The 22785-nt window shown below is 41.3% G+C and overlaps 1 protein-coding gene across 2 annotated transcripts in view; it reads right to left on the bottom strand.

Annotated features, from left to right (window-relative positions):
* HPSE2 (heparanase 2 (inactive)) overlaps positions 1–22785 on the bottom strand; it is a 575409-nt gene that overhangs the window by 28021 nt on the left and 524603 nt on the right. For both annotated transcript variants that reach the window (XM_019636465.1, XM_019636464.1), the window contains one exon: positions 5854–5999. In XM_019636465.1, coding sequence (XP_019492010.1) covers positions 5854–5999 — 146 coding nt within the window. The remainder of the gene's footprint in view (positions 1–5853; positions 6000–22785) is intronic.

Genomic DNA, 22785 nt, shown 5'->3' on the forward strand with positions numbered 1-22785 from the left:
GCCCTGGAGATGTGGAGGTCCTTTGTTATCATAGCATAGCCTTCCCTATCCTGACTGATACACACATTTTGATAATATTGGTATTAATTCTCTAGAAAGCTTGTACCAATTCGCTTTGATTAGTTATATCTGAGAGCACCCATTTCCTTGTACCCTTAAGAACACTGGATAGTAACCTTTCTCAACCTGAGAGGTGATAGTGGGATTGCAATGTTGTATGAATTTGTATTTTTTAAAAATTCATACTGAGAGACAGTATTTTTTTCATTTGTCTGCCACTTTATTTCTTCTTTTATAAACTGACTGTTCACATCCTTTTCCGATTTTTCTATTGATTTATAAAAACTATTTACTTATTAAAGATAGTGATCCTCTGTCTGTATGTATGTTACAAAATTTCCCCCAGTTTTCTTTGACCGATTCAGTTCATTTACATTGTATTTGATGTCTAAAAGTTAATACTTTTATGTAGTCAAATGTATTGATCTTTTTATTTTTGCTTTAGCTGTTTACCTACCCCAAGATTATAGAACTACTCACCGTTTTGGAATCCTTTTACACCAGTACAAGATGTTCAGAAGCCTGGAGAACCATATGCCTACATGGCCTTTCAGCATGCATCAACAGAACTATAATGATTTCCTTCTCTCTTGTAGGAAAAAAAGACTGTTTCTAAGGGGTCCCTGAGGGCCCCATCTGGATGGGTTAATGAGAGGAAATAGAAAAAATGATCTGGTCCTGCTTTCAAAGGAGGAGTTCAGAGAAACTCTACATCAGCTTTGCCCAGAGGAGAGTATCATTCCTTGCGGACACAGCACCCCTCAGCCTTTGGGTCACTGATCTCTGCTGCTAAAGGTGCTAATTAAGAGTCGAATGACCAAGGGCAGGTCAATATGATAACTAGGATTGTTTGTTTTTAATACTACAGTTTCCAGGGCTCATCCCTGGAGAGTTTGATGCAATCCATTTGTGACTGGGGCTGAAAAAAAATCTTTCTGGGATATTTGGCAGATGAGTTGGGTTTGGGAACCACTTGCCCAGAGCAATCCATTAAGGTTATGAGAAGAATTACCAAAGTATATCCTACTGGCTGTGTGTCAGATGATTTTTCTTGCATGTGTAGGAGGGTACATTACTGTATTCAAGGCTCTTTGGATGCCTGCTTTGATATTCTGAAGAATTATTAAATGACTCTTCTATCTGGTCCCTCCTCCCATCCTTCTTCTCAGTTCCCTGAAGCTTGTGAATTAGCTTTTGGAGCCAAATGAGTTAGGTCAGAAGAGGATGACAATTTATTTGAGCACACTTGTGTCACCAGAGCTCTGAAGAAAGATGAGCCAGCATTTACCATCATTAAGAACCAACTATGTTCCACTGGTGGGCTTTAAGCTTAGGCTTAGCTGTGTGCAGAGCTGAGGAAGACACCATTAACTGCAGGTTCTGTGGGCTTCAGAGCGTGAACAAATGGAAGCATGCGTGGGTACCAGTTTTGCCGACTGCGGTAAACCCTTTTGTTACCTGCCAGCAAACAACCTTCTCAAAGGCCAGCAGGGGCCGGGGAGAGGGAGCCTTGTGCTTCATTTATGAGTTTCTCCTCTGCAGAGCTGGGCAGAATGAGGCCTCAGGGAGTGCAGAGGAGAAGGGTGGGGGGGTGGGAAAGTGGCTGGTGGGAGGGAGGCCTGAAATCACAGCATCGCTGCAGGGAAAGCTGTCTTTTCAAGCTGCTTGGCAATGGTCTGCTTTCCATATCCACAGCTCCCCTGGGGGAGACAAACCAGTACTAACAGCTGGCCCAGAGACCAATGCGCGGAGGCTCTCACACAACAACTGGAGCCGCCTCAGGTGGGCACTGGCATTAAAGATGGCCTCAGCCGCCCCTTTCCCTGCTTGCTGATGGCAAGGGAGTTAAGCAGAGGCCTTTTGGCGGTGAAGACTCATTCTTGGTTGGGGAGTGTAGCACCAATCTGGAAGTACGGTGTTACAAATCCAGATCCCTGAAGAATGTATGTTTTCTGCCCACAGAAAACTAATCTTGGAGGAGTATCCGTTCCCTAAGAAAATGGGATCTGACTGAAGGCATGGCCTGCAGGCAATTAGTCCAGGTGGTTTGGGTTCTTTGAGTGAATGTCCCCTTTTGTCTGGTAGAACATCTGTCTTGCTCCATGTCTCACTCATGGTGAGACTTTTTCCCCAGCAGGGAATCCATGTATCTGGAGTTCATCTTTCTGGCTGTTCTTTTGCCGCCTGACATCTTCTCTGTGTTGCCATCGGGAGAGGAGGAAGTGAGTCAGGAAGGGAGGCTAGAATTGGAATATCCTGGATGTGAGAGGTGGGGAATGTCACAGGGGGAGGTATAGCTTGACTTCCAGATAGAAAAAGTCACTGTTCTAGAAATGTCTCCAGTGAAGCTGGGAGATAGGAAAGGGAAGGGAGGACGATGCTTTAGAATCCATGGTCATTCTCAGTGAAAGTCAGTGTGCTTGAAAATTGGGTAGGTCCATTGTCTCCAAATCTAATTCAAAGTTTTTGGGTTCGGTAAAAGTCAGGCCATGTTTTGCCAAACATTTTTTTCTCCTAATTTCAAAGCCCCTGTGTATTTTAAGGGAAATTTAATCCACATGTTTCTGATTCATTTACACTTAACTCATCAAAATATTGTTTTGTAAGAGCCATTTGATGTCCAAGAAGCCTCAGGAACCTTTTTTTATGAGTCTTAAAAAAAACTTCTTCTGAAAAACAGGAAGTCATGTTTTGCCAATAATAAATGAACTTGAACCTTAAAAGGCTCAAGTTTGCTTCAATATTCACCAGGTTCCAATTGGTTCTGAACTTGGCTAAAGATCTCAACTCCTCCCTAGAAACACACACTGTCTCAGCAGAATGGTTTAGAAAAAGGTTTTTCCCAATCAAAACATATTTTTTCTCTGAATAAGAAGACCTAAGGTGAGAACTGCCATGCTGCCAGTGTCCTAATTTGTTAACTTGAGAACAGAAAACAGAAAAGCACCTGCTGGTGTTGGTTGAGCATCTAACTTTGTCTCCTAAATTAATCATAAAAGACAATGCTTTCCTAGGTCACAAATGACCCACAATGCAAGAGACTGCCCTGAAAGACTGCAAGGTAATCAGGGAGAGGTTGCATCACTGTCAGGGAGGTTGTAAAAGGAATTTCTGTGTTGTGTGGGACACTAAGCCAAAAGACCTCTAAGGGTTCTTTCCAAATGTAAAACTCTTTGCATTATTAATGGTATCACTTGCATATAGGAGTGATACCATAGGACCTTTGGAATTCAATATGATAATATAAATGCAAATTATGGGCAAGATGCTTGGCACAATAGCAAGTGTTCAATACATGCTGTATGTAGTGCAGAAGTTGTGTTAATAGATACTTTCTTTGGGTTGTTCTACTGGTAACTTTATACTTTCTCACCTAATCCCTGATTTGACCAAGGATATATATTTTCAGAGTATTGGTCAAGATTGAATAGTGTTAGGTCAACATGCCCACTCTGGGGCATTTCTGTGACCTTGGTCTCGTTGGCCACAAATAAATTAAGTGACTTCCTCATGACTATTGTGGAAAATGAGGGGGCAGAGGGAGGGCACATGGTATCCCAGAAAGATGGAGCAGAGACACTTCTCTCCTTGTGCCTACCTGTCTGAGGCACCTGACATCCACTGACATTGAGGAGACCTGCAACCTCAGCCAGTGCAGTGCATCCATTCAGGGGTTTCCTTTCTAATAGGAACAAGAAGACCTTCACCCCATTCATTATCATTAGGGTCTTGTATGAAAAGGACTTAGCAAAGTCTCTCTCTCTCTCTCTCTCTCTCTCTCTCTCTCTCTCTCTCGCTTTCGCTCTCGCTCTCGCTCTCTTTCCAGTAGGGAATGGTACTGACAGAAGCACAGTGGCACCATTTCCCCAGAAAGGTTCTGGGAGGACTCCCCATAGGAAGTAGAGGAGAGCTGATGATGTAGAGAATATGGAATCTAGATGATTTTGGTAACTTCTTTGAGGCCTCATGCTAGTGCATGGTAGAATCTTAACCACTCCATCACACCACTTCCTTCTAGCTGATGAGGTGATATCAAAGGTGAAGGAAGCTAGAACTGTAAGTCAGCAGTAACATCTTAATGTCTTAATGCCCTATTTCTGCATTCATTCATTTATCAAATATTTACTGAGACCATCTGTATGCCAGTCTCTACATTAGACGCCAAGAATACAAAAACTAGTGAGACACTGGCCCTGAGTTCATGGTATACTCTGAATATTAGTGACATCTTCCATGAGAACCTAAAAGAACGTTAGGATGAACATAGGGATGAGACCAGGAAGGAGCCCTCTGGGAAGACACTCAAGCCCTCTTGAGCCCATGCTATTGACATTTTTTTCCCCTGAGTCCTCAAATGGAGAGTATAAAGGCCACAAACTGACATGCTTCCCCAAAGAGACAAAAGGTGCCAAGAATAATTTTTCTCTCTTGAAGGTGGGGGTCCACCTTTTGGGTGGTTACCTCAGGGCCAGGGAGGAGACAAGGAATACAATGTTTCCTTGTGTGGTGATCAGATAACTTCAGGCCAAGGCCATAAAGCAGTCACTCTCTGTCAGGTATTGGATTGAGCTTCCTGTGGAGCAAAAGGGATGTTGAAAACCTCTGGCCTCTGCCCAAACCAGCCTCCTCTCATCCACAATAGGTACTTGTATCTACTGACAAGACAACTGGCCCCTGGTCCCCTATGCTCAGAGTGATTCTTTGAAAAATCTTATCATGATAAATTAATTGGCTTGGCTCCTCTCTCATCAAGGAGGGGAAAGGATCGGCTGCTGTAACCTGACCACTGGCGCTCTTTGTGTTATCCACTGCCCTTGATCAAGCCCTGATGGGCTAGTTGGAATGAAGGTCCGGCTGGAGGCACTTGCTGACCCCTTGTTTCCCCCCAGGGTTTCTTTGCATTAAGAGAAAGAATTCTCATTTTCCAGGGCTGCCTACTCTGCTCCTTAAACAGGAAATGATGTAAGAAAACCATAGATGGTCCAGAGGAGTTTTGCTTTAGGCTGTTGTAAGTTTTTACCTGACATCCTCATGTTTGAAAATATTTTATCTGCCAAACTTGATTTGTTGATAATTTAGTTTTCCTGTTCGTTATAAAGACAACTCCAATGACAACCAGTGCTTCAGATCCAAAAAGAGAAGGATAATCACATGTGACCACGCTGAGTTGTTGTAGGTCCAACCCCCTGAAACAGGAAGCCTAGATTTTATTTAACTTCTTACACCCTTAAAATAGCTGAAAAGATTTTTGAAATACTGAAAATGTCTCTAAAGCTGACATGACTACCTTTGGGCACTCCTTTCATCCTGAGGACCCCCAGTTTGGGACACACTGGTTTGGGGGCTAAGTTTCTAGTGGTAAAGCTCTCCGGCATGTGTCTTAGAAATGTCAACTTATTTCCTCAAGCTCTGCTGGTGGATCACAGAAGAAGATTCTATATGTCTCGCCTTGGTTCAGCCAGAGGCACACAAAAAAGTCTCTTTACATCAACTAAAGTACAGAGAAGATGCTCAATGCACATTTGTTGAATGAACAAATAAATGAACAAATGGCATGTATTTTTAGGAACGCTTTTATGAGTAAATCCTCTAAATGTGAGAAAAGGGTTTACTTGGAGAAAAAGCTATTTATCTGAGATCATTTGAAACACGTGAAGAGCAGGTAGCGTGAGTGACTCCAGAGGCAGTTTTCACTATGTCTTGAAGGAGTCCCAAACGGCCTGGAATTCTAAGAGAGGCCGAAAGCCTGAAGCCCCTTGGGTGGCTTTCTGTGCCTTCTGGGTGAAGACTTACTTGTGGTGGCTTGTGCAGTGAGCATAAATCCGTAGTTTGTCCCGGATCACTCGGCCTGGCCGCGGCTTCCGCTGGAGCCCAGCTACGTGCACGGCCAACACCTTTGGGCCAATCAGGCGCTTGTAGAGGAGAGAGAGCCAGTAGTCCTGAGGAGAACAGAGGCAGAGAGTCAGGGTGCATGAGTCCACATGACACACATGCAGGCCAGACAGGATTTCTCGGCCAGACAGCAAACCTGGACCAGTGTGGCTCTAACCAATGAAGTGGTCTCCCTGGGTTGACAGTGAAGCCCACACTGTCTAAAGTGCCCTTTTCAACTGACTGGATGAGGAAACGTAAGTGAGGCAGACCCAGAGCAGCAGACAAACAAACGAATGAAAGTTTTTCACATATGAAATGACAACCAGTTGGAGCCCTAAAATTTCAACTTTCTTTTGCTGTGACTGTACTTTCATACTGGTTTACAGCTTCTGTTTAGTTGTAGAATGGAAGGTTTCCAATCTTTAGGACTTCCACCAATATGAGAATCAGAAATGTCATCCTCCAAACATTGTCACTGAAGGCGACCAGTGCCAGGCGAGGGAGATGAAGTTTCTCCCGGCAGGAGACTAGAGTTCATGATTCCAGGTCAGAAATGCAAAGAGGAGAATGTTTGCAAATGATGGTGCTAATTCTGGGTCATCCTCAGAAGTTTGATAATAAAAAGGATAATTCTAAGCTAAAAACAATATGATGCTTTTAACTATTCCAGGGTCCATTTGGAATTGAATAATAAATATTCAATCTGTCACCCATACATATATTTGAACTTACAAAAGCCTATTCACCATCTTAATTTGTATTGTATTTGCTATTATCATATTTTGCTTTTGTATTTGATACAAATATAAAATTTGCATTTGTATTGTATAAACGTTTACCACCTATTATGGGGTAATGACATCAGTGTTTCTAACTCACCATGTAACACAGGGCTTCCTAATTTGTCCAGGGCCTTACCCCTCCCCCAATTCTGGAATTCAGTGAACATATAATACTACTCAGTGCCTGCTATTCAAGGTCTTGGAGACATTACCTGTGTCTTCTCAGCCTTCACCTTTCCAGGCAGAAGCTTCTCAATAATCTTTTTATTTGTGTCTTGTGTAGCCATCTATAACATCAGCTGCTTAAAAACGTCTGGTGAATTGCATAGATCAGAACAAAGTCTCAAAGCTCCTTTGTCACCAGAATAGCTCCAAATCTGTCCTGAGTCCTGAGCTCTAAACCTTGCCGAACCATTTACCTTAATTAGCTTTAAATAGCCTTAGGATGGCTGTTAAATACAGTCTCCTAATATTTAAAATGGCAAATGTTTCATCATTGTCAATCATACAAATGAAAAAAATCTCATTGCTTCAATTGTCTCTTATTACAGTTTCTGTGTTTTTGATTATTACTCTGTGATGTGTTTATCACAGTCACCCGTATTTCCAATGGGCTGCCCACCTTTTTCTTACTGATTTGTAACGTATCTTTTAATATTAGTGGTAAGAATTCTTTAGAATAAATGTGGAGCAAATATTCTGTCCATGTTTGTAGTTTGCCTTTGATCACTTTTCATGAATTTTTTTGACATGGAGAGTTTTAAAAACTTTTATAGGAAAATATGTCAATCTTTTTCTCTTGATTACTTCCTTTTTATTTTTTTCTTAGAAAGTCCTTCCTTACACAAGTTTCAGATAAATATTCACTTACATTTTTCTAGTTCTTTTTATATTATCATTTTAAAATTTAACCTTTTGAATTTGTTCCATTTGCAATGATATGGATGGACCTAAGGAACATTATGCTAAGTGAAATAAGTCAGTCAGAGAAAGACAAATACCATATGATCTCACTTATACATGGATTCTAAAAAACTGAATAAATGAGAAACGTAAACAGAAATAGTCTCAGAGACACAGAGGAAAAACTGAGGGTTGCTAGTTGGGAGGGGGTGGGGATGAAGGAGAAGGGGAAGGGAGGAGACAATACAAATTGGTAACTACAATATGGCCTCAGGGATAGAAAAGACAGTCTGGGGAATATAATCAATAATGTTATAAATATTTTTTATTGGGCCAGTTGGACTCATGTCTTGTTAGGGAGACCACTTCATAGTCGGTGTAGAGATCTGACCACCGCACTGTATTTCTGAAGCTGATGTTGAATAATAATGTATCTCAACTATAATTATATATACATATAGTCATGGGATGTGGAGTAGAGTGTGGGAACAGAGTCAATGGAATTGTAATAGGTAAGTATGCCATCGGGGGTGGGAGGGCAGTAGATGGGGGAGGGGAATTGTTTCTGTGTGAAGGGTGAAAAGGATAACTATTGCATTGTTCTGTTCACCTGAAACTAACAATAAAAAAAAAATTTAACCTTTTAGTTCATTGAAAAATATTTTGGTGTATGGTACTAGCTTTATTATTTTCTGAATAATTTACTGGTTGCTGCGCTGTGGCATCATATAGTGAATAACCTGTCCCTAAACCCATCTTTATCACATACCAAGTTTCATATACATATATATAAATATAAATAGTATTATATATTATATAATATATGGAATTATTACATATACTATATAATTATATAATTACATTAGCATATATATTTTATTTTAATATATTTACATTTATATGTAGATATGTATTATATATTATGTTATATTATTAATATAAATATGTAGTATATATTACATGTTATATGTTATATAGTATATAAAACATTAAATATATGTAAATATATGAATATATCATATATCTTTTATGTTATGTATATCATAATCTACTGATAAGAAATGTTATATTTATATATAATTCTGTGTCTGGATCTTCTCTTCTAATGAACTCTCCATTTCTCTATCAGTTTCACACCATTTTAATGATTATAATTTACATTTTAATATCTACAGGTTCAAGTCCATTTCATTATAATTTTTCTTCCTTTGTTCAAACTTTCCTTAATTAGTCATATCAATTTATCTTCCTAAATAAACTCTGAAATCACTTTTTTTGTAGTGTTTGCTGTTCCAGAGAAGTTTGAGGCTAGCATGAATTTTATTCTATCTTTGGTTAGCCTGTTTATTCTCTGTCTTTTGTGTTCTGCCAGGATGCTTATAGGAGTCATGTTTTTATCCTTGATTGATATTTGAACTTTTACCAGGAATGTGTCAACATGGGTTTCTGCATTAATTTGCTGGTATTTGGGAGATAAGAAATACTAAGGCCTTTCTTCAACCTGTGGGAATGTATTTTTAAACATAGCTTTAATCTTATTTCTTTCTGTTCACTCCAATCTCTGTTTTAGGTGAGTCTATTAGATCTCCATCCTTAAATCTGTGCATGTGTCATCTCTTTTTTCATTGTTTTTTAATGTTTTTGTTTTTTCTTGGCAAGAGGATGTCTCAAGTTTGTCCTGGACATTGCATATCTATTTTCTCCAGGATCATTTCTGTCATTTACTATATCCAATGAGTATTTTAATTGTTATTACAATTTTAGTTTCCATATAATCTTTTCTTGTTTCATTTAGCTTACCTGATTGGTACTTGTTTATTTTTTTTTTCCATTTTAAGTGTACTATGTATATTTTTTCATATACAGGAGAATATATGTAACTTACATGACAGTTCTGAAGCACATCAGAAACCATCATCCACCTCAACAGCTACCATAATACCCACACCTTGGCATCTGGTTACGCGATTCTTCCCTTTCCCATTTTCGTGCTTTTGATTCCCTTGCTTTCTATTTTAGTTTTATTCTAAACAATACATTATTTAACTTGTTAGCTTTTAAAAAGTGGTGTCATGCTGTATGTAATTTCTTATAACTTACTTTTCTCACTTAACATTATGCTTCTAGGATTCATCCAGGTTGTTATACGTAGTTATAGCTCATTCATTTTCAGTGTTGTATGCGTCATTGTGTGAACATGCTACAATTTATTTATCCATTCTTCTGCTGATGGATATCTGGGTTGTGTCCAGATTTTTGCTATTATGAACAATGTGGCTTTCAACATTCTTGTTTCTGTTTCCCAAGACACGGGTGAAGAAATCTGGAAAAGCACTACTCCAGCTGATTGGAAACCAGCAGCAGGCTCATCACTTGTGTGCGTATTAGAAATGCAAATTTACAGGCTATATCCCAGACCTACTGAATCAGAATCTCTACAGGTGGGAGCCCCGAATTGCATGGCTCTCCAGGTGATGCTGCTGCTCATTCAAGTTAGAGAAACGCCGTTCTAGAGGAATGCCGAAGAATGGAATTGCTGTGTGCTACACAGGTATACAAATACCCAACTTGACAGGATAATACTAAATTGTTTTCCAAAGTGATTACAATTATTCCAGCTTATACTTCTTTCAGTGTCTATATGAGTTCCCTTTGATACACATCCTTGACAACACCTGTTATTTTCAGAACTCTTAATTTTTGCCAATCTAGTGGGCATAAAATGTCTAGCTCTTTTTGTATATGAAGAACCCCTTCCTGAGGTCTAGTTCATAAAGATATTTTATACTTTAAAACTTGTAACTCTTTCTTCACGAATCAATCCAGCCTTGATCTGAAGTATGAGGTATCTAATTTCATATTTTTCTATATGAATAGTGAATTATACCACCATCATTTGTTAAGTAGTCTCTCCTTTCTTCAGTGATCTGCAGCACCTTCGCCATTATATACCAAACTTCCATATATTCATGGGTTTGTTTCTGAGCTCTCTATCCTGTCCCAGTTTTCTGTCCTGAACCAATACACGCTGTTTTAATTACCATTGGTTTATATGTGTCTTGAAATCTGGCCGAGAAAGTCCCCCTGTCTTATCCTTCGGGAACGGCTTTGCTAATCTTGGGCCTTCACTCAGGCATAGCCATTTCAGAAACAGATTATCAAGTAGCTAACGAAGCCTACTATCAAGTAGCTAACGAAGCCTACTTCGACTTTGGAATTTCAGTGAATTTACAGATCAAATGAATGGAATTTACATTTTTGTATATTAAACCTCCCTATCAATAAATATGAAAGGAACTGAAAAATAAATTCCTTCCAGTCAGAGATCTTTCTTCCCATCCTCCCTCCCTTTCCTTCTCCCTCCTTTCTCTCCTTCCTTCCTTGGAAAGTGAAAGTTCATAACCATGTCAATTTTAAGCAAGTGTTCTAGATCTTTTACGATAAAAACAAATCTTGACAGGAGAAGAAAACATGGACACTTTCCCAATTCAGTGACTGAACTGAGAAAACATTTTCTTTTTAGAAATTTTCTATTCACCATTTAGTAATAAGCACAGCAATAAGGATAATCCAGTATTAAGCTCCAAATTGACTCTGTTGGCAGATTCACTGACTTTCCTTTTCTAGAGAAAGCAGTTTCTAAGTGCTTCTACATTCCTTTTCTCCCTGCCTATCATTTTGGTTTGTATGAAAACTATTTGTGATGACCTCTTCACTTACGCTTCCCAAAGTGTACACGAATAGACACAAAGCCACCATTTTCCCGCCCCACCCCACCTCAACCCCCAGAATTCGAGGATAAATGTGCCCAGGTAAAGCCTGTGATCCAGGCAAGAGCTGTGTGTTTCTCTTACGCTGTAGGCAAATGTTTGCTTTTCATTTTTAAAAATTATGTGTTCACATTTAGGTCACATATATTGTTTAAGCACATACATTTGTAATAAAATTGTGCGTACAGGTATGTAAGCGGTAGGTTGATAAACATAAGATTTAGGATAATGATTGTCTTACGTGGGGCAAGAGGAATCCAGGGGATGGGACAGGAGAGAGCTTCTAGGTTGATGGGAGTTATTGGCAATGTTTTAGATTGGGAGTTGGGTTGATTGTGTTATTTTGCTTTAAAAGTAACATGTAGGCCTAGACAATCTTTTGAATGTGTCAAATGATATAGTAAAAAGATAACAAAGGATAATTACATTTGCATTTGTTTACCAGAGCTTCCTTTCTGAAGATGACATCCTTGATCTACCCGTAGGCTGGCATCTCTTTTACCCAAAGAGAGATGGGTTTATGGTGACTTGCTCTTTGTTTATCATTTCTTCTCTCAGGGGAATGGAGCATTTTGGTTGGTAAGTCAGTTGATGACAGGTTAAAAACCAAGGTGGATGCGAAATTTTCACCTTGACTCAGCTCCGTGCACCATTTTCAGACTCCTCTCTCACCTTGTTCTTCTCCCAGCTCCCTATTTATCCTTCTTCTTCTTCTTAAAAACTCCACCCTCCCTCTCTCACTGTCCTTCTCTCTCCCTCACATAAACCAGCTCTTAGCTGACAGATTATATTTCCTCCCTTTTTCCCTCCCCAGTTCTGTTCCTCCCTCTCTTCTTCCTCTTTCTCACTCTTTCTTTTATTGAATATGCGCCATGTATATAATCATAAATAAAATTAAACAAATAAAAGTATCGCTAAATAGCTCATCAGGAAATGGCATGAAAAAGCAAAAAAACATTGTGCATAAAACAGATAGCAAAGAAAAAAGAATGCACATACATCTCCAGCAACAACAAAAAAGGACACTGCATGAAAGATGGAATATAGTGAGAAGTTTTCACACAATACGGGTCATCAAGAAGGAAGGCAAACATAATGGCTTTTTACATCAGTAATAAAAAAATCCAAAGCAAGGAATGATTGCAATTTTCAAGGGACAATGAGAGGCGCAAACAGACATTCTTTAAGTGTATCAGACATGAGAAGAGGTTGAAGAAAAATAGTGTCCATTTATTAGTTGGAGAGGGAAAACTAATAACGGATGACACCAAAAAAGACAGAGGTTTTAAATCTTTCGTTTTTCTTTAGTATTTGTCAAAAAGTCGATTGTTGTCTGAAAGCTAGACAATGCAGTATATGGAGTAAGTTGAACCCAAATAAATGGGAAAAGAGTAAGAAACTGACAAAGGGTCGCAGAATTGACTGGATTAATCACTGAACTGTGTGTTCCTCCAGGTCTAAGATTACTTACCCATTCCTATAGCCTGTGCCTCGTAGAATGCCTGGCCTATAGGAAGTGTTAGAATAGAATTCAGTTATGGCATGTGTACCACGTTTAAGGTTCTGTGCTAGGCATTAGGTGAGTAAGACAAATATAGTTCTCGCCATCATGAAGTTCATAATCTAGCAAGTCAGTTAGATAGTCCTTAGATAAGCCAATGAAGGAGTTAGGCAATCAATTAATTTTGATACTGTGAATGATACTGGAGGAATCTATCAGATCTAACAGAAGATGTGACCCAGTCTGGGGGTAGGGGCAGTCGGGGAAGGAGTGTGTCATGGAGTGACATTTAAGATTTGAGGAAAAGAGGGCGGGGATAGGAAATGCCTTGGGCAAGAGAAAGAACTTTTGCAAAGGCTCTGAGATAGGAAAGAGTTTGGAAAGTTTGTGAATCTGAAAGCAGACCAGTTCAACCTGGAGCTGCTTCTGGGAAGTAGAGAAGCACTGAACTGTGACAACGAAAGGACGAGTGAATACAAAGTGAGGATGTTAGGTCCAGTTCCTGTAGACCTCAGGATTTTAGAATTTGCCTTAAAACAAATGGGGAGCCGCTGCAGAATTTTAAGAGAGAAAGTGACATTATTTAATTTATATTTAGGAAGTTGACTTTCGCAGCTGTGCAGAAAATGGATTGGAGAAAACCATTTTGGAGGTTAGTTTAGAAGAAGGAGGGTGATAGTTTGATTAAGGGGAGGAAATTAAATTAGAGAGAAGAGGATTTGAGAGATATTTGGGAGGCAAAATTGATTGGACATGGTGATTGATTGGCTATAGAACATTAAACAGGATTCGTGGCTTTTTAAATACTCAAATCCTTAATTCCAGAGGATGGGATAGCTCTTGGCAGCACAGCAACAAAAGCAGTATTTCCCTTCTCTCCTCAATCCACCTCCCTCTAACCCAACCCCCAGCCCACAAAAGCGTAGTGAGATCAAGTTCTGCCAGAGATAAGTAAAGAACACACCTAAAAGGAAACAGAATCAAACAGAGTGATAGTATTAATAATAACTAACAAACGTGCATTGGTTAAGTCTTTCCTAATGTGTCCTTGAAATTTAGTTCTGAAGTTTCTTGCCATTTTTCAGTACATGGAAATTCACTCTTATTTTCGAGGTGGTTTGTCTCTACCCACTTGCTTCACTCACCATTTCCCACATTTACTATTTTCACTAACAGAGCTGGACAAAGGAGCCCTTGCTTTAGAGCCAAGCTCTGGTCCACCTTCAGCTGCACCCCTCTCCATGGGGTATGAAGTCCACAGAGCCAAGGACCCACGCCTCTCTGTGGGTCATGTGCTGAGTCCCCATGATCCCGGAATCCTCTGATGTTCAGATAGCCCCTAACTTGTTCGCAGGACCTGCGTGGACCTCAGCTTGGAGTCTGGCTTCCTGACAGAGCACCGTAGCTCTGGAGTGTGCACCACGAGGCTGGAAAGGAGCAAGGGGCAGCTACTGATGGAGGGTGAGCAGGGATCATGCCAACACTGCATGGTCATGAGACCCTCAATGATACACGACAGAACTAGGGGTAGGAAGGGGGTTCTGGGTTGTGGCCCGAGGCTCTGAGCAACCTAGTGAGAGCTGTGAATACATTCTTTCATTCTACAAGCACACATTAGAACCCTGGAAAGTTATTTATTATATCCAAACCTCAGTTTCTCTATAGGGGTTTAATGAGATAATATACCTGGAAATGTCTACCATAGTGCCTGATATATAAAAGTGTTTAATAAATATTGCTTATTCTTTTCTTTATTCCTTGAAAGATTGTCTTTAGCCTCATGAAAAAAATAGTTACATTATAGCATGTACACAGTTATGCTCTAAGTTGCCCCCAAAACATAACTGGTGTGTGCGCGCGCGCGCGCGCGCGCGCGTGTGTGTGTGTGTGTGTGTGTGTGCCCTTGTGCGTATTGGAAAGGTTAAAGATCTGACTATGGAGATTTTACAGTTGCTAAAAATTATATTTGATAAAACTGGTGTCAAAAGATGTTTCTTATAGTGTGTAGGAAAAGAGCAGCCTCTAAAATAGGGTGATCTTATTTTGGGGGAAGACTCAGTGTCTCTCTGTGCCATTAAGCTTGAAGGGTACACGTGTAAATGAAAACAGCAGCTATCTCTGAGTAGCACTGCTCTCCTCTCAGCTCCTTGAAAGGCCGGCCCTCCCACACCTCTGGGCCTTTAGAAATGCTATTCCCCGCCTGATGCACTTCCACCATGCTCTGCCTGCTGACTCCCATTCTTTGGGTTTCTGCCTAAGTGACACTTCTTTTCAGAAGCCCCCTGAGGCCCCAAGTCCCGTTTAGGGCTTCTCCTGTGTGTGGTCTTGTGGATGCTGTGGTCCCTCCCTCATAGCAGTTGTCACACTGTGTGCTAATTGCCTCTTTACTTGTGTGTATTCTCCACTTGACTCTTCAGGGAGATTAGGATCCATGTTTGTTTATAACAATGACAATGACCATTTCTTGAGTGCTTAATATGTGCTTCACATGCATCATCTCACTGAATTCATGAAACGATCCTATGAGGAAGCGCTATTATTTTCCATTTTTACAGGTGAGCATACTGAGGCTCAGAGATCCAAAGCAATGTACCTAAGTGATAGAGTTGTGCCTAGGTATACAGTATGTACTTAAGAAATATTTGTTGAGTTAATGAATTAATGTACTAAAATTATGTAGATAAATCTCACTACTGCAGTTCTCTGAGTCTACAATTAAAAAGTGTTGTTAGAATTAAGAGTGCCAGCCTGATCAAATGGGTAATATATCAATATGCAGCCAAAAGGAGCGAAACATCTTATCTCACTGATTAGTGAATTCACTGTGAGCCTAAGCTCCCATAAAAATTCAGAGTCACTGCTCTGGGAGATAAAAATCAGCCCTACCCTCTCTCCTCCTCTGAATGATTCTGCAAGAATTAGTGAAATAGAGGCCACACTTCACTGGCTGCATTAGGCACAAGGAAAGGCAAGAGGTAAAGGCACTCCTGCTTGTCTGAATGGCCCCCAAAGATGCCCTGTACCCCTCTTTGCTGACCTTTGAAGACCTGAGCAGAGCCCGAGACCCAGGTGTGACCACACTGTGAGAAAGGGCCTGGAATATGAAGAAACTCGGGACAAAGGTAAAAATCAACTGAGCACTGCGGTGAAAAGAAAAGGAGCAGGCTGCCAAAGTCTCAACTTAAGTAGGGATCCAGCAAACAGGAAGTAAGTGATAAGAAAAAATTCACTGGGTTCTCCCTGATTCTCTGAGAGTCTATGAAATAGTATCCTGCCCTCAGCTCCTGCTAATATTTGGTCTTTGACTGCAGTTCCTGACACAGAGCCCCTAAATCCCGTGGAATTTCCTGCGTGACAGGAGCCTCCTTTGCTGTCATGAGGTGACTCTTGTTGGGCATCTGGATGGAGACTGGTCACCAGAAAGACCAAGCATGGTTAGAGGCTTCAAACTTTCAGCTCCCGCCACGCCTCCTCCCCCATTCTCTGGAAAAGGGAAAATTTAGTTAACTGTTGATCATCCCTCCATGATGTAGCCTCCACAAAAATCACAAAACGACAGGGCTTGGAGAGCTTCTGGGTTGCTGAGCACATTCATGTGGGCAGGAGGGTGGGGCACCCCCACTCCACGGGGATAGCCGCACCTATGCTCTTCTGGACCTAGCCCTCTGTCTCTCTTCATTTGGCTGTCCATCTGTATCCTTTTCATGTCCTTTATTATACCATACACTGATACACCTGAGTAAGTGTTTCCCTGAGTGCTGTGAGCTGTTCTAGCACCTTACCAATCCTGAGGAGGGACTCATGGGAACCCTGATTTATAGCAGGTTGTTGGTCAGCAGTACCAGGGACAACCTAGGGCTTGCCATTGGCGTCTGAAGTGGGGCAGTCTTTTGGGACTGAGCCCTTACGTTGTGGGATCTGAGGCTAACTAGATAGTGTCAGAACTAAACTGAATTGCAGGACACCCAGCCAGTGTGACATAACTGGTTGGTATGGGAAAACCCCACATATCTGGTGTTAGGAGTGTTGTGAGTGTGGCAGCAGTATAGGAGTAAAGGAAAAAACCAGTGAGTTTTCCCCAGATAGATTCCTGGTTCCAGGCACAGCTACTTTTAATCCAGTTGCAGGGGAGTATACTAGGGATAATCCCTTCTCTAGAATCCCAGGATCCCAGGAGAAAGTGTACCATTTCCCTGATGCTAAAACCCAGAGCAGGGTCACTCAGCCTCGGCACGATTTATAGCGTGGGCCTGATAATTCTGTTGTGAGGGGCTGTCCTGTGCTTCCCAGGGTATTTAGAAGCATCCTTAGCCTGCAAATACCAGATGCCAGTAGCTCACCCTTTCTCTAGTTGTGACAACCAAAAATGTCTCCAGACATTGCTAAGTCTCCCGTGGGGTCAAAGTCACCTTCCCTTGTTTGGTGAGCCACTGACCTGGAGTGTGGCATGTGGAAAAAACTGGCACATCACTCTTCCACACTTCATAGCTTATCTCATAAATATACATGTGACACACTTATGCTTATTGTTTACGTATATGAGGTGAAAGTAAATAGTATCCCATTAATCTAACATTTCATGTTTGATGGTGATATATAAGAATACCCAATATCTTGTTAATGATCATTTAAGAACTTTCTTTCCATTCGCCCCAGTCAACAAGCTTTCCCAAGCACAGAAAGCTTGTTTCATAATCTTTGTCCTCACAACGGAGTTGGCTCCTTGGACTGCTCTGGACTTCTGGACACGTGTGCATGCTCCTGGCAGAGACAGAAAAGCATTGGGGGCAGGCACCTGGATTGGAACTCCAGGTGAAACTCATGTATCTGTGTTCATTGGAAGTCGGTCAACTGCTAAAAACCACGAGTTCCTCAACCATAAAAACCTTCCCTGCTTGATCATGGAGACCATTAAACCTGGTAAAATGCCAGACAATCCTGGCAGGTAGAACCAGTTCCTGCTCATAAATGCTTTCTCCTTTGGTGCTTGATTATAATCCAGGAAGTAGGGAGAACGGGAACGCTCCCCTCCCAGGGTCTAGTGTCCCGGAATATTCCTTCCACTCTTCTCAAAGCACAGTGAGGTCAGGTGGCAAAGTCAAGCTGCAATAACTAAGGAAGGCTCTTGAATGTCACGCCCAGCTTTCCCCTGGAGTTGGTCAGAAGCATCTTGAGAGTTGCTGGGCTTGAGTGGGTAGCGCTTCGCCAGGGGCGTCCTCACAGGGACAGAGCTGCTGACGCAGAGGTTTTCTTGCCCTCAGGAGACCAGTTCAAGGTCATTTTGCAAGTGATATGTGGGTGGCAATAACTAAGATTAGATTTAGGTGCTAGTTAAACGTCACCACTTCGTGGGTGAGACTACCATCCTGGGCAAGTTACTTTCCCGCTCAGCCTCAGGGCCGCCATCTATAAAAGGGGATAACACTTGTGCCTCCCTCATGAGGCTGTCGTGAGGATGAACATGACAGTGACGGAAAGGGACCAGCCCGTGCCTGGTGGGCAGTAGACACTGAGAAATATTAGCTGAGGTTACTGTAAATAATCATTTTCTGTAAAAGTCTGTGCTTATGGGATTTGATTTGAATATATTCAAAAGGGATGAATGATGAGGAAAGCAAGATCTAAGGTAGATGAGACAGAACTCAAACAACTAACCAATCAAAAGAGAACAAGCAGAAGATAAAGTATAGATGGGAGAAAAATGCAGGAACAAGATAGAAAGAAACAATAGCCCAAAAGGACAGAGGTTAAAAGTGAATAGTGGTACTTTTACGTGAAAGCAGGGGGCAGTTCCATGTGTGTGACCAAGTCTTAGAGAATCAGGCCAAGGACAGGGACAGAGAAGGGTCCTGCCTTCACTAGAAAGGGATGGATAGATAGTAGAGAGGCTTTTTGTCTACATATCATCATCATCATCATCAGTCATTGTTTGCTGAGCACCTGTGATGCACTGGACAAACAGAAATTACTAAGACACAGCCTCACACCTGAAGAGCTCAGTTTAGTTGGCTAAAAGCCAACATGGCCCCTCAGTAGAGTTTCTGAGCTAACCCTAAGGTCCCACCTCTCCTTCATTCACTGACTCACCCTTTGGGTGTCAGTAGGCAGAGGGGTGCAAGCCCCTGCAGGTTTGAACAGATCCTTTTTCTCTCCAAACTTGCCCTCTTTACCACCCAAGGCTTTCTGTACCAAAAGTATTTGTGCAAGTTGTGAAAGTTAGTGCGCAGGGGGCACTTAGAGAAGAGGCTTTAGAATCATGCACTGCTGGGCAGGCTATAGAAGCCGGGCTAGTGGAGAGGTTTCTGGAAGGGCGTTTGGAGAGAAATCGATTCGTTCCTTTGCTCAGGGTGGCATCATGCTGGCACCTTCCTGACGACAAAGAGTAGAACTGAGCTTGTGAAGTCAGCCACAGACTTGACCACAGTTTTAACAGGCCAACGCCAGGGTCAACCGGCCCCAGAGGACACATTTTGTTCACAGCCTCTCTGATGAGCTGGGGGAGGAGCGGGGGATTCAGAACACAGAAGTGAAGGTGGTCTCTACCCAGACGGCTCCAGGAAAGCCCGTGGAACACTGTGTTGCCCACAAGCTATTTTGCAGCTGCTTCAATTAAAGAATTAAACTATATGTGAGCAGCAGCAACATCCACGAGAGCCAAATTGGATTTCTCCTTGGAAAACAAGCTACAGACCACATCTTTATTGTGCAGACACTCATTAACAAATATGCAAAAAAAAAATACCAGTCAGAGAAAGATGTTTTCCTGCTTTGGAGGGTTTTTTTTTTTTTAAGCATTTAATTTAATCTGGCACGCATGGCTGAACCTGAAATGGCTACAATGTGTAACTCCTGGGAAAGCATGACCAAAGCAGTTTTGTCTATCAGTCCACCCTCCACAGGACAAATACATCCAGAACTCAACTGGGGTTAGGAGAAGGGGCTAGCTAGCTCCCCTTACTTTTCCTGAACACTGGAAACAGATTTTCTATGCTCGAGGCACTGCTAAGGAGAGGATCCTTTCCTGAGGAAAAGAAATGCAGGCTGCAAATAACTAGGTTAGTTTCTCCGTCTCTCCCCTTGCTCCTTCACAGAACTTAGATTGCTGGGCAGGCCACAACTTATAAACCCTAGGACCATCTACAGAGAGAATTTAAAAATGACTTTTCAGGAAACATTCCCCCAAAACCTCATGTTTTACTTTTTTAAAGTGTAGACTATGGAATATGCTATCTGTGCTTTTATGGGGTGCATTAAGGCTGCCTGGACTCCAGAGCCTGCCCGACAAGGCCCAAAACGCAAGTGGTTCCAGGCCACGCAGTAATGTGGGTCTCAAGGTGCAAGGTAAGAGCCATCTTTTCAGAAGGAACTGTATATATAGTGGCATTTAGGATATTTTCATTGACATCAGGCTGAATGTGATTCTAAAAGAATAATTAACTTTGCAGTCACCAAAGTGACTATACCATATATCCCAAAGCCAGGGCGTGTGTGTATAAATTCGAGTAAGATAAAGAATCAAGCTGGGGAGCAACAGAGAATCTCTGTTCCCCTCATATCCTATAAGGGAAGCTGGTAGATACTTGGCTACTTATGAAAAGCAAAGACGTATATGAGGTGAGTGAGGTACTTCTAGGAGGGGAGAAAACAGGTCTTGTGGAATGAAGCCCACACTACCAGGGAAACTCAAGGGGAGGAGACAGCGGCTGTAGAAAGAAAAGGCAAGAAAAGAGGAAAGAAAAGAACTATACCCTGTGCCTTGAGTATAGTTCTCATTAGGGTGACCATGTTTGGTGACACCAAGTGAAGAGGAGGGCTGACAATTAACTGGCAAACTCACACCGCCCAACTGAATCACTCCCAACAGAAACTAAGTAGAAGCAAAATTCGCCAAGGTGGCTATCAACACAGCGGGATTTTTCTGAATCGTGGCTCAGAAAAATCTGTGGATCTGCATATGATGAGGGACTACATGCAGTTCCCTTGGTTAGGCACAGAACCACTGGAAAAGGGATGTATTTTCACCGATTCCCTCGTCCCTACTACTCAGGGAGTAATTGAGGTTTAGTGACAGGAACACTTTGGTGTAGAGACTTTGCCAATATACATTATTATTCTTAGTAAGTGCAAATGGGAAGCTACAGCACCAACTCACAAATACTTTTGATCCTTCCATACAAGTGTGCAACTCCCACATATTGGAAATCAGTCAGTACACACCTGAGGAGCTTCCTTTATGAGATTTTACAGACTTTGCATAAAGAAATGTTAGTTGATGGCGAAGCTGGAAAGAACAACAACCTTGGCACAGACACCCAGTATGAAATAGGATAGAAACTCTCTGAAATGTACAAAATTTTCAAAGTTCCAAGAAAATTGCCAGCTGCAAAACAGCTTATTGAACCCCAAATGGAGACATTATTATAAACCTCATTGCATAATTTGATAATTCTGATGTTTGCATAAATCTTGAATTGCACAAAATCAAATTCTCCACACAAAACAAGCTGGATGAAAAATTTTATCCTAATTTTGCACTGATCACCATTCCTTAGTTTTAACTGACAGAGATTGCTTTAAATGTGTAAGTGGAACACTGAAAATGCATTTAAAAATTTCCCTTTTGATTAGGAGTTTGAGCCTATGTCATAAAATTTCACTACCTGGTCTCTCACTTCTACCTCAGTGAGGTTTTCTTGTCAACTAGAATGAAAAATTGGCAGTGCTCCTTTCCATTTTCCCTACCCCCTTAGACAATGATATAGACAAAATTTTCAGATATTCTTGACAGAAACTGGACCAGGAAGTCCAATATGTTAGGGGCCTTTTATAATATTTGGTTGTCAGAAAAGTCAAGACGCATTTTTGCAACGAAAAGCATAGAAAAAATATGTCATGACTTTTCCGACAACCCAATACAATAAGGGATTTCTTTTGGCAGGGCCAAGGTTCCGTCCCACCTGCTTTCTCCCAACGACCCAATCCTCTAACCCTTTTCTAGTGCCAGGGTGGATTCATGGGCATGCACCCTGTGCTACTGCATACGACCCCATGCTCAGAAGGGGCCTGTGCTCCAAAGAGCCCTGCACTTGGCTTAATGCTCTACTGTTCCAATCTTGAAATTCTTAATAATTTGTTTTTGAACTGTTGTTTCGTACGTGAAGTCTAAAGGGACAATGGAGCATACACTGAGTAGAGAAGACATGCACAACACATGTATGCATGTCTGCAGGTCTTTGCTATCTAATGAATAGATAGTGTTTGTGATGCCCCGGAGCACAGAATTCTGGTGGGTCCATGCTGTGTGGGAGTTTGATGAGACTCCAAGTGAGTGCAAGGTGAGTGTATGTAAGTGGGGAGTGGAAGGACTGCCAGCCTCGAGGCCACATTTTCTGTTCATACCAGAATTTATTTTGACACAAGAAGACGGCAAATGCATTCTAAGAAATATGAAAGAACCCTATCATGTCCTTTTTCCTCACATTACTTCCCTGGATTAGCCAACCACTTTGGCTAAAAATGATAACAACACGAAAGGGAAAGATAGGTCAACCCATAGTTCCTTTTTCTTTCAATCCTTCCTTACTTATCAGTAACCCAGTAACCAGAGAGTATTGGTAGTATGTGCACATACCAAGAAGTGAAATAAAAAAATAGTTGAGTTAGTTTTGTGAAGTGTTCCCATTGTCCTGCTAAGAACAAAATTCACATGCATATACAAGCTATGAAATAGAAATTGTATAATTTTGGTAATTTGCATACAACTTAAATGCTCTTATATTAGCATTTAATTCTCACACGGACAATATAAAGATGGAGGGCAAAATTCATGCCAATTATTTAAAATTTTAATTTTTCTTTATTTAGAACAGCACTAAATAGCAAATAAAAAAATAGC

Source organism: Hipposideros armiger, unplaced genomic scaffold, assembly GCF_001890085.2.
Source record: "Hipposideros armiger isolate ML-2016 unplaced genomic scaffold, ASM189008v1 scaffold_28, whole genome shotgun sequence".
Classification (NCBI taxonomy): domain Eukaryota; kingdom Metazoa; phylum Chordata; class Mammalia; order Chiroptera; family Hipposideridae; genus Hipposideros; species Hipposideros armiger.